This window comes from Lytechinus variegatus, chromosome 10 (genome assembly GCF_018143015.1).
Source record: "Lytechinus variegatus isolate NC3 chromosome 10, Lvar_3.0, whole genome shotgun sequence".
Lineage (NCBI taxonomy): Eukaryota > Metazoa > Echinodermata > Echinoidea > Temnopleuroida > Toxopneustidae > Lytechinus > Lytechinus variegatus.
The window spans coordinates 31076409-31092118 of NC_054749.1; the positions used below are offsets into that span (position 1 = coordinate 31076409).

Consider the following 15710-nt stretch of genomic DNA (forward strand, 5'->3'; position numbering starts at 1 on the left):
TCACACTCTCCTTGGCTGTTGATTGAGATAATAAATCATCTGTTCAATGAAATCATGACATGGGGCTTAAAAATCCAGCGTTCTAGTCAATTTGCACAAAATTATTCTTACCGTGATTCTAATTGATTATTACTTGTTTTGGCAAGTTAAGAAATAATTTTGTATCTCGCTATTACAAAAAAGTGCTAATTGATAACAAAATTTTAGGCTCGCGGTATACACACTCGCATTAAGCCGTTTTGTTAAATACCTATCCTATTCACGGTTACAAAAAATGCCTGGAAAGTCCAAATATCATCTTGGGATGATTTTCAGCTAGCGCGATATAGCGCTTGCACGTTGAGACAACACCTTCACAAGTCGATCATTAACAGGCACCTTTTCAAGTCTATATTTTTTAGCTCGCGTTTCGCTCTCGATTTTGTAAAACAAGCGAAAAATTGTGTTCGCTTCAGCGGCGTACCTAGGATTTTCCAAAAGGGGTGCAAATTTTTTGACAAGCAAAAAAAAAGGGTCTTCAATCAAAAAATGAAGGATTTCTTATCAGAAAAAGAATTGAAAAGCAAAAAATAAAATAAAATAAAGGTTTTCCTGAGGCTCAAAGGACAGCGCTTTTGCCCTCCAAAATAATGCCCCCCAGTTTTAATTCCTGAGGCCGCCATTGGGGATCGAACCCCTAATATAGTCAGATCACTCGGCGACAGCACCTCTATTGAATAAGTTGGAGGGCTGGTGCCCACCCCCCCCCCCCCCCCCTGGTTCTGTGATCCATGTAGAGGAATAGATCAGGCTCGAATACCCTTCCAAGGTAAAGACAACAGTCGTATAAATAAGGGGAATCGTCGCCTTTTTTCTCTCTCCTTGTTTTGTCATTCCTTTTATTGTTGTCTTCATTTTGTTTTCCTTGTTCCTATTTTCTTTGTGTCGTCCTTCCCGTACCCCTTTCTCTTTAATTCATCTTTCTCATTTCTTCTTTTTCACTTAAGTAATTCCATGATGTTTTCCCTTTCCGCCCTTTATTTTCTCAACTGAAGAGCAGTCGTGCTGTGGGTGCAATACAGGCAATTACAGGGGCGACGCCACAAAGGGGCAACCATATATGATTTTTATAGTAGTGAAGGGGAAGAAAACCGTATGGAAAAGGGGAAATAAAGGAACAAAAGACAAAAGGAGAAGAAATACTACACTGGAGGTCTGGGTCGTCTATCCCAACACCAGCCTGATTTTCAAGTATGGTGTTGCATGGGGCTGGTGTTGGTGTTGTAACAACAGTACCATGGAGTTTAAGGTGATCAAGATTGTCGGATATACCGAAGTGATGGCCTTATTTGTTTTTCTCTTAGTTTTCTTATATACGTTTATTGTAATTGAATGAAACTAATACTTTCATAAATACTGTTAGCCTAGATACAGATGGACGGAGAAAGAAAAAAAGTCCAGGATGAAATAAAATAACATGTTCAATTTATGTATTACCCCCTCCACCTAGTGAATGTCATTTCATTTCTTGTTAGTATATTCGTTATGCCGATTTATGATTTAAAATAAGTGGAGTATATTAAATTAAGAAATAAGAATCGATATCTTTAAAACTGACAAGATTCCTCAAAAGGGCCCATTTCAAGTTATTTTTTTTCTCAAATATTCGAAAAAACGGAAAATATAAAATGGAAGAAAGAAGGAAATATTTCATAATATGAAATACTTAATTTAATAAACAAAATAGAATCGACTCCAGCGACAAATATGCATAGATTAAAATAAAGTGTTTGGCACATTACATTTACGGAGCCCTTTTCCTCTCATGATTTTGTTTGGCGGGTGCCCCCTCCCCATTCCCCCTCCGTTTAGCCGCCCTGCTTTTGGAGGTGCAGGCGAAAGAGAGAATGCATATACAGTAGCCTAAAAGTGTTTTCGTTTTTCTCTTCCTCCAAAGACGATTGTATTATGTCACAAACTTGAAATGCACTTTTCCCACATCCATTTTTTTTTTCAGTTAATAACACGTTTCACTCTCGTCAGATCCATTGGTCCTGTATAACCCCGGGGTATAACCTAGGCCCAATACATGCATTTAAAAACAATGACTCCTAATAAAAAAAAATAGGTGGTCTGGTCAATGCCTCGAAATCTTAAAATATCATTTGACTCGTTTACAACTCAAAAATAGTAAATTTGGGAAAACACAATATTTTTATGGGATAATTTGGTTACCTTGTTTGTAAAACAATCATTGTCTTCTTTGCTAATTTATTTAGCCATGCATGGTGTTGGTGGTACAATAAGGTCTCAATAAAACGATTAGAAGTTTCGCTTTTATATTCTGGTGAAGGTAAATAGTTATATTCAATGATTTTTCATATAAGTCATCTAATTTCGAATTACCTTAATATTTATATCCGGGATTTTGTACATCCAGGGCAGCTAGCTGCGTGCCGAGCTCTTCTCTAGTGCTAGCGCGCCATCTACGGATATAGCATGGTCAGCTAGCTGAGCCAGCGCCAGCTCCACTGATCTCTCCCCTACCTGGATGGGAACAATAACGCTGATTGGCCTATTCCGTGTTGAAGCACCGGAAGTTGGTACCTCCGCACGCCGAGTTCCCCCCAAAAAGCCAAAATCGGAGTAGAGTCTGGTACACGGCAATAGTGTCAATTCTTAATTATACTTACCAAATCAACTCTTATAACAGCACTTTTCAATGTGAATCTATACCTGATACAAAGTTTAAGATGTCGTCCTGTGCCACGTATAATTGCACTTATTGTGACGACCGTGGAAACAGAGAAAATGGGATTACTTTTCACAGATAAGACAAGCTGGTGAACTGCATAGTTGTAGACTTTATGTAGTCCCATGTGCTCAAATACATGTGTGGTAATTCTAAATTACCAGAGCAAGTTTCCAAAACTCTAAAACTCCGGGGGGGGGGTTATCGATTGTTGTGATTTCTCTGGAAGCGTGATGAATTCAAACCATGATTCAAATAAATATTCAGTTTATTAATATTCACAAATGTCACCAAGTTTTATGAGTTTATCAATCATGTTTGGACAGAAGAATATCACGACTGAGACACGAAAATACTGACCGTGTATAGCATGTATTGTGAAACTTAAGTTAAGACTGAAAATCTGCCGTTTCGGAGGAGTTAAACAAAAATATTTTTTGCAAAGCATAGATCCTGACCGAAATAGACTGATTTTTGGGACAAGGACTGGATCTACAAGGTATTCTGAAAATTATTTATCTTTTATTTGTGAAAGGACAATAAAATTTACAAGCTATAGGTACATGTACGGTATAGGACTAGGACTTTAGGGGGCTTATGTAACTTGTGGCATGTGAATTTGTGATATTTCTCTGTCAACAATAGATGAAATTATTTTTTCCAAGAACTCTTTTTTTTAAGTACGTAAAAAAGACATTAAGTTACAGAGACGGATTTACAGACTTCAGAAATTTCACAGAACTTACTTTTGAGATGCCGAATGTCTTCAAAGAAAAAATGTCTCGGTGGAGCAAAAAAAAAGGGGGGGAATTATCAACCAGAAATTTAGGGGGTGACGCAATGAAAATAATCTGACAAGCAAAAAAAAGGTTATCAACCCAAAATTTAGGAATTCGGGATGCAAAACAAAAGAAATAATCTGACAAGTATCAAAAAAGGGTTATCAACCAGAATTTCAGGGCGGACCACAACGATTTTAGGGGGGTCCACCTGAATTTAGGGGGGATGCAGGAAAAAAATTGACAAGCAAAAAGAACAAAAAAAAAGTTGTCAACATAAATTTTTGGGGGTCTGTCCCCCACCTAAAATTTAGGGGACCAGGACCCCCCCCCCCCGCTTCCGCTGCCTACAGTGTATATGAACAAACTGGGTAGAGGATAATTGAAGAGGGTCGATCGATGTGACAGAAGGAAAGAGAGAGAGAGAAGGTCAAGTCCACCTCAGAAAAATGTTGATTTGAATCAATAGAGAAAAATCAGACAAGCACAATGCTGAAAATTTCATTAAAATCGGATGTAAAATAAACAGTTATGACATTTCGAAGTTTCGCTTATTTAAAAAAAAAATAGTGATATGAACGAGCCAAATGAGAGAGTCAATGATTTTACTCACTATTTCTTTTGTGTTTTATAGTTTGAATTATACAATATTTCAATTTTTACGAATTTGACGTACGTTTTGGACCTCCTTGCCGGAAGCACAAAATGTTAAAATAATGGAATACCAACCGAGATGTGCATATAACTGTTTTGTGAAATGAAGCGAAACTTTAAAATGCCATAACTTTCATATTACATCCGATTTTGATGAAATTTTCAGGGTTATGCTTGTTGAATTTTTTTCTTTTTATTCAAATCAAGATTTCGTTGGGTGGACTTGTTCTTTAAAGGGCCAGTCCACCTCATGAAATGATTATTTGAATAGAGAGAAAAACACACAATAATGCTCAAAATTTAATCAAAATCAGAAATAAAATATGAAAGTTATATTTTTAAAGTTTCACTTAAGCGATGAATTTTTCGGTGTTACACTTGTTTGATTTTTTTTTTGGGGGGGTGGGGTAGACTTAAATTAAAGGGGGGGGGTTCAAGCCCAGTGTTATAAGCCTTCATAACCTAGAAAGTCCTCGCCATATCGATCCTAAGATTGTTATTTGGAAAACCTCCAAAATACCCCTAGACAAGTCAAGGATTTCATCCATTCTTCCGTAGGTGAGAAAAACACCAACCCCTTCAAAATTATGTTTCCGAATTGTATACTGGGAAAGTACCATGGTTTCAAGAAAATTGCGAATTCTGGCACCTTAAATATATGAAGTTTTGTATAAAAAGCAATGAGTGCTTCAGTGTGCAGACAGCTAGCATATCGCTCACAATTCACATGCTAATGGGGCGATCGCGTTCCTTTTGGGGGAACTGGTATGGCGGACAATAGAACTCGCGGGCTTCAAACAAAGGACCCTCACCGCATATCCAGTTAGGGGAGAGATCAGTGGCCAGCTCGCTCGTTCATTTTATTTTTTTTGCATAATGGCGGAGGCAGAAAGGTATAAATTACTTGAAATTTTGCGATTTTCATGTCTTACTACGATAAGTTTATTTGCCTTAATTTTCTTGATTTCTTTTTCAATTTGTTACTGGGTAAATAAGTCGGATTGATGTGTTATTTTTTAACTTTTAGTCTTAGATTTAGAGCGTGAAATAGATCTTAAGTTCGATGCGGGTACCGGCAATCGCGGACCGCAAAATGCATTTCCGATTGATCCCGAGCTCCGGGCCTAACGTTTCATCTAGCTTCGATTAGAAGCGAGGTGCATGTTGCAGTCGGGCCGGGCCGAGGTCAATTTTATACCCAGCTTATTAGTTATAGGCTATAGCAAGGCTCCACATTATTTTTTTTGGGTGGTGGTCCGTTGGGGCAACCAAAACCTAATTTTTGGTGACCCGATATAGAGTTTGGTGGCCCGAAATAAAGAATAAACATTGATTAAAAATGCTGTCCCGGCAATTCAGGTACCCGTATAGGCATGTTGCAAAAAAAATAAATCTCAGAAATAAGGTGTTTTCTTCATGGCATCATTTAGGGCTCATCAAGACCTTTAATTCAACACCTCATTTATCTCAATAGCCCCAGAAATAAGAAAGTTATTGTAGTTTTAAGGTCATATAAATCGCCTATTCAATTCTTATGTATTCCTTTGTTTTTTAAGCCAAAAGTTGTGATCTTAACTGGGACCAATGTGCACTAATAGAAAATGGCAATGCGCATGCATTTACATATGGAAGTGCCCCAAAACACTCCCAAAAATAACAGACGCCGCCGAAACAGGGACATAAAAAAACACTTGGCGTCAGTAGATTTCATTAAAATTTCACCACAAAATGTTGCTCTATCGGTATGAATACCTTTTAAAGTGGTATGAAACCTGTAAATGTGAATAGCAAGAGGTTGAAAGCAAGGCCAAAGTTCCAGTAGCACACAGAGTCCCAAGATCGCTGAATTATTTTTTTTTCAAGTCTAGGAGCTGCTATAAACATTCAACTACGTAAAAACAATGATGCCATGGGCAATAACCTTTCCTTGCACATACAAAAACAATACAAAGCAATGCCCCCACAGTCGCCCTGCAATTCTAGCCAGCACACTCAATGCCTCATTCAGAATGCACCTAGAGGGCGCTTTTGCAACATACCTAATTCAGTTCAAGTACCCGATGCGTTTATGCCCGGAGGGGCCTGCATCGTATACCTCTAGGCTCTAGATCCAGAAACTTCTACATCATTTTGTAAACCTTGTTTGCTGTTAATTTGCAAATTGATTTGTGTTAAAAACTAAAATATCATTTTTTATCATTGTAAATATGAAATGATTGAAAGAGAATAAATCAATTGTATTGTTCCCAGGTTGTGTGGACATTTTTTTTTTCTACGCATACACACACTCATATAAATGGTAAAGTAAATAAATTATGCATAACAAACTCAGATACAAAACAATAAATTTCCCTTTCTCGGCCCTATTTCCACAATTCATAAACTATATCCATAAGCTTTGAATGTGATGAAAGCAATGTAATAATTACCTCCAACATGGCCAAAGCTCATTGACCGTAATGACCTTTGACCTTGGTCATGTGACCTGAAACTCGCACAGGATGTTCAATATTTCATTACCCTTATTTATATGTCCATATACTTTTTAACTTATGACATTTCAAAAATTTAACCTTGGGTTAAGATGTTTATATTGACTCCCCCAGCATTTTCTAATTACATTAACCCTAAATGACCTTTGACCTTAATCGTGTGACCTGAAACTCAGGCAGGGTGTTCAGTAATACTTGATTAACCTTAGTCCAAATTTCATGAACTAGGTCCATATACTTTCTAAGTTATACCGTCATTTCAAAATATTAACCTTTGGTTATGATTTGGTGTTGACGCTGGCATAAGTTTTCACAGTCAGCACTGGTGCTATCGCGTAATGCAGGCGAGACTGCCAGAGGCGTTCCACTTGTTTTTACTCATAAGTTTACTTATTTGATTGATTAAGTTATTCTGTGTGATGAACTTCATTACAATACGTCCACATATTAATAAAATTTCTCTTGCATTCCTTTGGAAAAACATGATTTTTATGACTGTCTAATACAAAAAACCATGTTGCAAACACACAAATAAGGTTGTTGATATTTTCCAAGGTCACACTGTAATAACAGCATTTTGAAGCACTACAGGAAGTCAAAGCTCCTTCAGTTTAATTAAAAGACAAGTCCACCCCAACAAAAACTTGATTTGAATAAAAAGAGAAAAAAAAAATTCAACAAGCATAACACTGAAAATTTCATCAAAATCGGATGTAAAATAAAGTTATGGCATTTTGAAGTTTCGCTTATTTTCAACAAAATAGTTATAATATGAACGAGCCAGTTGCATCCAAATGAGAGAGTTGATGACATCACTCATTTTCTTTTGTAATTATATGAAATATGAAATATTTTTATTTTCTCGTCATTGTCATTTGAAATGAAGTTTCATTCCTCACTGAACACATGGAATTCCATTATTTTAACATTTTGTGCTTCAGGCAAGGAGGTCCTAATCGTAAAATTCGTAAAAATTGAAATATTGTATAATTCAAACAATAAAAAAAAAAAATAGTGACATCATCGACTCTCTCATTTGGATGTAACTGGCTCGTTCATATAACTATTTTGTTGAAAATAAGCGAAAGTTTGAAATGTCATAACTTTCTTATTTTACATCCGATTTTGATGAAATTTCAGCATTGTGCTTGTCTGATTTTTCTCTATTGATTCAAATCAACATTTTTCTGAGGTGGACTTGACCTTTAAGAAGTCCATCCAGATGTAATATATTCACTTGTTATTCATTAAAACATTGTAAAAAATATGGTCTGATTTGGTATATTGTGATATATCACACAAACTTTGTTATGAATTTAGGAAATGCTACAATAGTACAGATACATGTACCAAATCACTATACGGGCTGCTGTAATTTCATGCTATTTTAATTCTTGTCTCTTCTTCCAGGGATATGCAGCCTGTGGATTGTGCTATCATTCACAACATCTATGACAATGGCAGTGCGAGGGAACACTTCGAATTTGAGCTGGACCAGGCCCTCGAGGCAAGACGCAATATCATCATCATAGAACCTGCTCATCTTGGAGACGAGACCGCTCGTTGGATCACCGTAGGGAACTGCTTACATAAGACATCCGTCCTTTCTGGCATGGCCTGCCTTGTCGCCCCGGCCCTGCTACCCCATCAGGCAGTTAACTTTATCACTTTCCCGACAGGGACAGTAAGCGTGGCTTGTGCTCTTCTGTACGGAGTATCGTGGCAGTCGGACCCATGCTGTAAATATCAGGTTGAGTATGACACTCGGAATCTATCCCGGCTACCGCTTCATTCCCTGACGACAGCGACACCCGTAGTTCTGGTTAGAAAGGACGATAAGTACAGGAAAGCTCTTCACAACTTTGTAGCCGGGCTAGCAGCGGCTCTTTTGGCATACAAAGTCTACCAATGGTGTATTCGCTAACGCAACGCTTCAGAGTTTAATAGTGTGTTAGTACTTTTAGAAGTTTTAATCGCACTTATCGCCAAAGGAAGATGTGAACTGATTGCTGAGGAGCTTGATAGTGATGATTTCACATTGAGTTCTGTGATTATCAATCAGGCCGACTTGCCATTGCTGGGATTTAATGAAGGATTACACCTGCAAGAAAGACAAACTGTTGAGAGATGAAGTTATGATGGATTTGCTATTGGAATGATGAGCCTCCAATTCATTGTCTGAGTTACTACTATTTTACCAGTATGTGTGTGTCATTTTATATGTTGTGTTAAATGTGTGATCACTTTCAAAGATTGTTACATGTAGTCCAAATCAGTTCATTGATGCTAACATTGAAATGAAGTGAGGTATGACTAATGAATTGTCTGTTAGTTCTCGTGGGTGCAAAGAAGACAGTTGGATAATTCAGAATCCCAAGATTTTACCATTTTATTGTTTTGATTTGTAAGTCCCAAGGTACTATTCAACCAAGCAATCATTACATTAGTAATTTCTTTTTATGTACCGGTACATCAAAGGCAATACTCTATCCTACACTAATTTTACAACAAAGGACTTTCTGATTGTAAAAAGTCCTCTTTTTGAATTGCAATTTTTAAATAAAATCTGTTGCTTGGTGCTGTCTATCAGTTTCAAGATTACTGAACTACATGTAAGTCCTACAATGCTCTACATATATTTACGTTAACCTTCATTTGTTTGGCCTTTAGTATTAAAGCATCGTAACACCCAATCGTAGTGAAGGTACATGCTTGTCTAAAAATAACTGACTTTTGATCTTGATCTACATTGTACATGTACTTAGTTTTTCCAGAAATTTCAAGTTTGGTTCACGTTGTGAGATCACATGTCTTCCTAAATTTATTTCTCTTTCAATTTGAGCAGTTTCTTTGAAAATGAGCTGCATGCGGGGTCCACTTGTATGTGCATTGGTGCATACATGTAAATTATATTGATGTTATAGCCCAAATGATGCAATATTTGCTAAACGATTTGATGTAAAATACATGTATTTTTGATACCACTAGATTTGTTTTAGTCGAGTCTGGCACACAATTATCAAAAATTCTAAATTAACAGTATCTGAATTTTTCTGAAATCTCAGTGTAGAATTCTTAAGCCACTTGAACTGATGTTGTATTTATCATGGGAAGGAAGTCAAGTCTCAGGCATTTAATCTATTCCTATGTCACATTGACCAGTGTCAACAGTTCCAGGAAGGAAAGTGCCTACATGTGATAACAAAATGTTTCCTTTGTGAACTTTCAAGACACTTTGGATTTATGCACTTGATTTCTGAAAAGATAGGAATGGTGATTTTTTTTTACACTCATCACTAAAAGATTGTTACTGATGGATTTGTGGTCCATCTCATTAACAATGATTTTATCAATTCTATAGCAATTCGTTCTCATATTAAAAATGTTATGGGGAAGTCCACACGTAGCTCTTGTTATGTAAATGTACATGTTATTTGAATCTCAAAGTGCCCCCCCCTTATACTTTAATACAGATTGAAAATGTCTCTTTTTGCAATAATCTCCCCCCCCCAAAAAAAAAAAAAAAATAAATAAAATAAAATAAATAAAAAAATAATAATGTATAGGAAGGACGGTCAAGTTTTAAATGAATAGATGTGAGTGTGTTGGTGTACATCGTACCTCTACATATGTACATGTACTCATAAATGCACAGTATGGTAATCTTAATACCAGCAGAAAATTGAATAGTGATAGTGTACAGAAATATCCACATCAGTTATATTTGGACTGACTTGGTACATGCACTCTGTAGGTGCATTCCTGTATTTAACAACTGTACTGCACTGGATACAAGATTAAAGGTGTACTTCAGGCTGAAAAAAATAATATATGATTTGAATACATGTAGATTGAGTAAAATCAGACAAACAAAACAATGAAAATGTCAGGAAAGGAAAAACAAATTTACATTTTGGTTTAATAATTTTGTGCATGTCATTAATATTTAATGAGCTAGCTGATGATTTCATATTTATTCCACTTGTTCTTTTGTATTTTATCATAAGTATTGTTTCAAAATTTTGTCCACTAAGAGTATGACAGATATTGGATTGGCAACTAATTTTATGTGTAAGATATTCATTGCTGCAACTTTAATTTGTTACAAGTGAGATCATGTACACAGACCTGTATGAAAATACTGTAATGAAATGATTATGATTTCATGAAATGACATGATTATGATTTCATGTAATGACATGAGAAGAAAGAAATTGGGGACATGACATCATCAGCCCACCTAATTAATATTCATGACAGCATGCATATTTTTAACTATTTCCACAAAATATTGCTAAACTTTCAATTCAAATAACTGTTGTTTGTGTTCAGGTTTTGATGAAATTTTGAGCATTGTGCTAATGTGCTTTAATGTGCTACATGGGGGTGAATTTTACTCTATGTATAAAATGTAGGCATGAGTATTTTCAGCCTGGAGTTCCCCTTTTATACTATTTTGTAATTGATCCCCATTTGTACACTACTGCATTGGTGAGGGGGGGGGGAGGGGTAGTCTTTGTTTTTTTAATTGGATCCTCGCATGCCAATATTTTTTGTAAGAATTTCCATCCCCTAGAATGGACAAGAAAAATGAAAACGCACAAATTAAAAGAAATTATCAAAGATCATTGATAGATACCGTACATGTAACATCTATAAAAAAATATTTAGATATACATGTATTCAATAAGTTCATACAGTACATACATGTTTATTAATATGTAATGAAGAATAAGTAAACAAAAATATCTTTAATAGATCATACAACCCAACTATTGCTGGTATAAATGCATTCAATTCTGCATTATACACTTGTAAACTCGCATAACAGATAAATGATGAGGAATGAATCATATGAAATGATCTCTCATCTGCAGATTAGTAGGATGTCAAGAGGGTTTCATTATTCACCCTTTTAATCCACTGTAGATCATCCATGATAGTTTAAGCTACACGTAGATCCTTCGGATTAAAAGCAAAGCCAATAACAGGATGCATATGAGCCGAAAGAGATTGTAGGAAGTGTATCCATACACTTCTCCGATAATCACCTCAAAAATAATCTTTCTCAATTTCAAATGACAAACTTTTGATTTGTGAGTAATATTTTCTGACATTTATTCTACACCACTACAGCTTTTGCATGCAAACATTAAGACTTCAGGATTTGATTTTGTATTTTAATGACCTTAATATGGACTTTCTTTTGAAGAAATATGTTTTCTCTGTGTTTGATACTGTCAGTATTATGTCTACATAGTTTTATCTTATTTGAATCAAATTCTTCATGTAGCAATACCAGTAGTCTAAACAAACATCAAATTACACATACTTGTACATACACATTTTTCAAGTACGATGTAGGCATACACTGTATGTGTACATGTACCTTCAAGTAATGTGTATCATTAAACATTTCTGATGCATTGAAAATTCAAAGAGGCTTCTTGCATAATTTTTAAATGTTTTGAGATTTTGATTAGTAATAGTATTTTTCTCTTATTACCCGGGTTTGATGTTAATTCAGGTCTAAAGGTTTGGTTTAACCATGGCTCTATGGTTTATCTATGGACAGCCAATTGCAATCTCTAACTGTACAAATTCAATTTTTCAGCTCATTTGACACTCATAATTGACTTGGAATGATTCTTGAAATAGCTCTCTTCATCATTTAAAATATGAATTAGGTCATGGCCTATGTTAAACCTGACTTCAGAATACCAGTTTAAATTAGGCTTTACATGTACCTTTCTGTAAGCACCATGGTGGTAGTGGTTCTGACTGTCACCTTTTAATCAGAGGGTCGTGCGTTTGAATCCCACCATGGCCTTGCGTCCTTTGGCAAATCAATTTCAAGGAAGATACATGTACAAGCTTACTTGAATGAGATTAACACACCAACTTAAGTTTCACCAATGAGATTACACAATTCTATGTGCTTGTGTATGCTTATTATGCATGGATTGGGGACTTTGAGGTCAGGCTGGAAACTATAGATTGCCAGATACAAATGCACATTGAATTTTAATGTGCTGTTTCTGCATGAATACAAGCACTTTTTAATCTGTCGATGCATTTTCTGTTCGTTGGTTAATGATGCGGAATTTGATATTGAAGTTGTGAAGTCAATGAAGATTTAGATCTTGTTAACTTGCTGTCACGGCTAGCTGATCAGTATCTACAGTACACTTGTACATCCTTGGAGCACGGCAATGTCCAGATATAGGTACAGTTCATGAACACTTTTTGTGTATTCAGTTCAATCTCATGATACCAGAATTAACAGGCGAGGGATGGGGGGTATGCCCCCTTATTATATTTTCTCATAAAATTAATGAAATATTGATGCCAAAATCTATTGTTTTCATGTTGTCTGGATCTACAGTTTGATCCGGTTATAGTTTGAGTTAATGTTGTTTATCTGATAACAATCAACCTTGGCACATGAGAGGAGAACTAACCAAAGCTGCTGTGTGTGATCTATATGTGTATCTTTAATTGCTCTGTGTGAAGGGTTATGAAAATATACTATCAGAAACTGTAAACATTTGTCAAGGGAATCCTCTCATTCTCTGAATGAACAGTCTTTATGTTGTAAACCAGGTCACCAATTAAATAATCCTCATTGGCTTTATCTGGTGCAAGTAGGCAAGGGATTGATATTACTCTGTGCATCCCCTGGACCTACTAGGTCCATGCTTGGACAACGGGGACAAGTTTTACTAGTGAAAGATAAGAATGTGTCTGTCCCAGGGGAAGGAGGTAGCCCTACCCCCCCCCCTCCCCCCCCCGGATAGTTTATTGCTGTGTACATGTATGAACACATGTTAATTCAATTTAAACACACATACCTAAACACATGTTTTTCATTATTCAAATGATACCCTATGCATGTCATTCCATGTGGTAAAGTGAGTAAAGCCTATAAGTCATACCCCTTATCAAGAAATTTCAAATAGCAGAAAAATCCAGACCAATAGTGGGAAAAGAGACCTCAAATGAAAAAGAAGTTGTTTGTTTTCTTCTTGATTTTTTGCACATTGACACGAATGCATCATGTTCTACCCGGAAAAAGCAACAGTATCCTAAACACATTTTATTTTCTGTTCCTAGGTATGCGATGTACCACTAGTTGAGTGCCTCCCCCCCCCCTCCTGAGTATCTGTCGTAAACACCAGTATCAAAGCAATACCATGTCTTTTCTTTTGCAACAGGCATCAGATGTGATTATGTATGATTAATTGACAGCATCCCATTTTCAATCCTCAGTTTGCAAAGTCAGTTTATTATGTCTCCAAGTACTTGATTTCAAGCAACAGCGGACTTTTCAGAAAAATTCATTTATACTTTCTCTATCTGTGTGTGTGGGAGTGAGTGTGTGTGTGTGTGTGTGAGCATAATGAATTTTTACATCAAGACATGTGTTTCATCAAGAAAATTGTACCTGCCCAAGAATTTTCAGGTCTTTGTTATTGTAAAAAATCCTTATGGAATCGGATCTACATTTTAGTGTAGTGACAGTGATTTTGTTAGTAACAATAATAAAAACTCTTTGAATATTGGATTTTGTGCTTGTAGACTATAATACATCTATTTGCTGTGTATTAAATTGTCAAATTGAAATATGAATCTATATGAAATATCTGCACTTAAATGGCAACAGGAATATGTGTATATCATTGTTGTCACAAAACTAGCTGTGACCAGCATCCACTGAGCTCAAGTACCGAGTACCACTAATTTATCCCATGAAACTGAAAATTACTGGGATTTAATACCAACTTATAATCTAATCCATACCAGCAGATTCAGTTTTACAAAAATTCTAAAAGTGTTATAGTACAATGTATTCAATTTCTTCTAGAAAATTTCTGGTTACATGCTCATGCGTGCAAGATTTTGTGAGAGAGGAGATCCCTTCAATACAAGATCCCATCCTGAGTGATAGTAAAGTCTCTGTTCAAGTTGGTTTCTCATATGGCATTGGAAAATGGATTCCTGTTCTTTGGAACCCATTTATCTCTGGTTAATGAACAAATTGCAATGAAAACTACAGACAATTGTTTATTTGTTGGACAAACTTTATCAGTCTTCTAAGTTGCCCCCCCCCCCAAATAAAAAAAAAATCGAAATTTTGTGGAATATTAAATAAGAGGACCGGTCAATATTGCATAATTTGCAATGTACCAGTATTCTGGTTACTTGGAGTATGAATATGCTCTTAAAGATACAGAAACTGAAATTTAAAGTACTCAAACTCATGTTTCTTTTACAGGAAAATTTTGCTTGGAATGTTATTATTTAATGATCATATCATTGTAAACAAGAATAAAGATTGTTGAATCATAAAAGAGAGTGTTGACTGAATGTGAATGAAGTGATATATTGACAAGAACTGTAGATTTGTTTTTTCCTTCATGAAAATTGTAAAAAAAATGCTGAATGCAGCATTTGAAGAATGCTATTTAATGGCAGTGGCTATATGTGTACAATGTTTTAAAGAGAAGAATAAAATATATAAATCTGTTACATTTGTACAGAAATAATTGGAAATAAAAATGAATGAAATTGAAACAGACTTGTTAATGTCATTTGATTTTGTACTTTTGATCCATGAACTTTTTTCTCCTTTTATCTTCACTTTCTCTCTTTCCAGTCCTTCATTCATGTTATTATTTTACTCTTTTTATTTTGTCTCTCTTTTCACTGTTCTCTTGTCCTATTTTTCTTTGTATTCCTACCTGAACTCTAAATATCAATTTTCCCAGTATCAAGTATGAAGAGACTGCTTAAAAGAGAGCAAAACCCTTAGAGCAAGTTAGCTTGAGTGAGTGCAGAAAAGAAGACGAATGAAAGTTTGATAATTGGACGAGAAATAGAATCGAGAGCATTAGAAGGAAAATAGAATAGTAGTAGAATCAAGAGCATTACATTATCGAGACCACCAATGTGATGGTGATCCTCCCAGTGGCAATGTGAACAAGTCCTGTGATGCCACACTTGCACAACTCTTCCCTTTGGACACTGAAAATATACCTCAAAACGTCTTTTTAC

General features: G+C 35.7%; 1 protein-coding gene across 1 annotated transcript; it reads left to right on the forward strand.

Annotated features, from left to right (window-relative positions):
- Window positions 1-5010: 5010 nt before the first annotated feature.
- LOC121422825 (transmembrane protein 11, mitochondrial-like) lies at window positions 5011-10835 on the forward strand. The gene is made up of 2 exons (XM_041618036.1): window positions 5011-5057; window positions 8067-10835. The coding sequence occupies exons 1-2, from the start codon at window positions 5041-5043 to the stop codon at window positions 8578-8580; spliced, it is 531 nt and encodes a 176-aa protein (XP_041473970.1). The 5' UTR covers window positions 5011-5040; the 3' UTR covers window positions 8581-10835.
- The last annotated feature ends 4875 nt before the right edge of the window (window positions 10836-15710 follow it).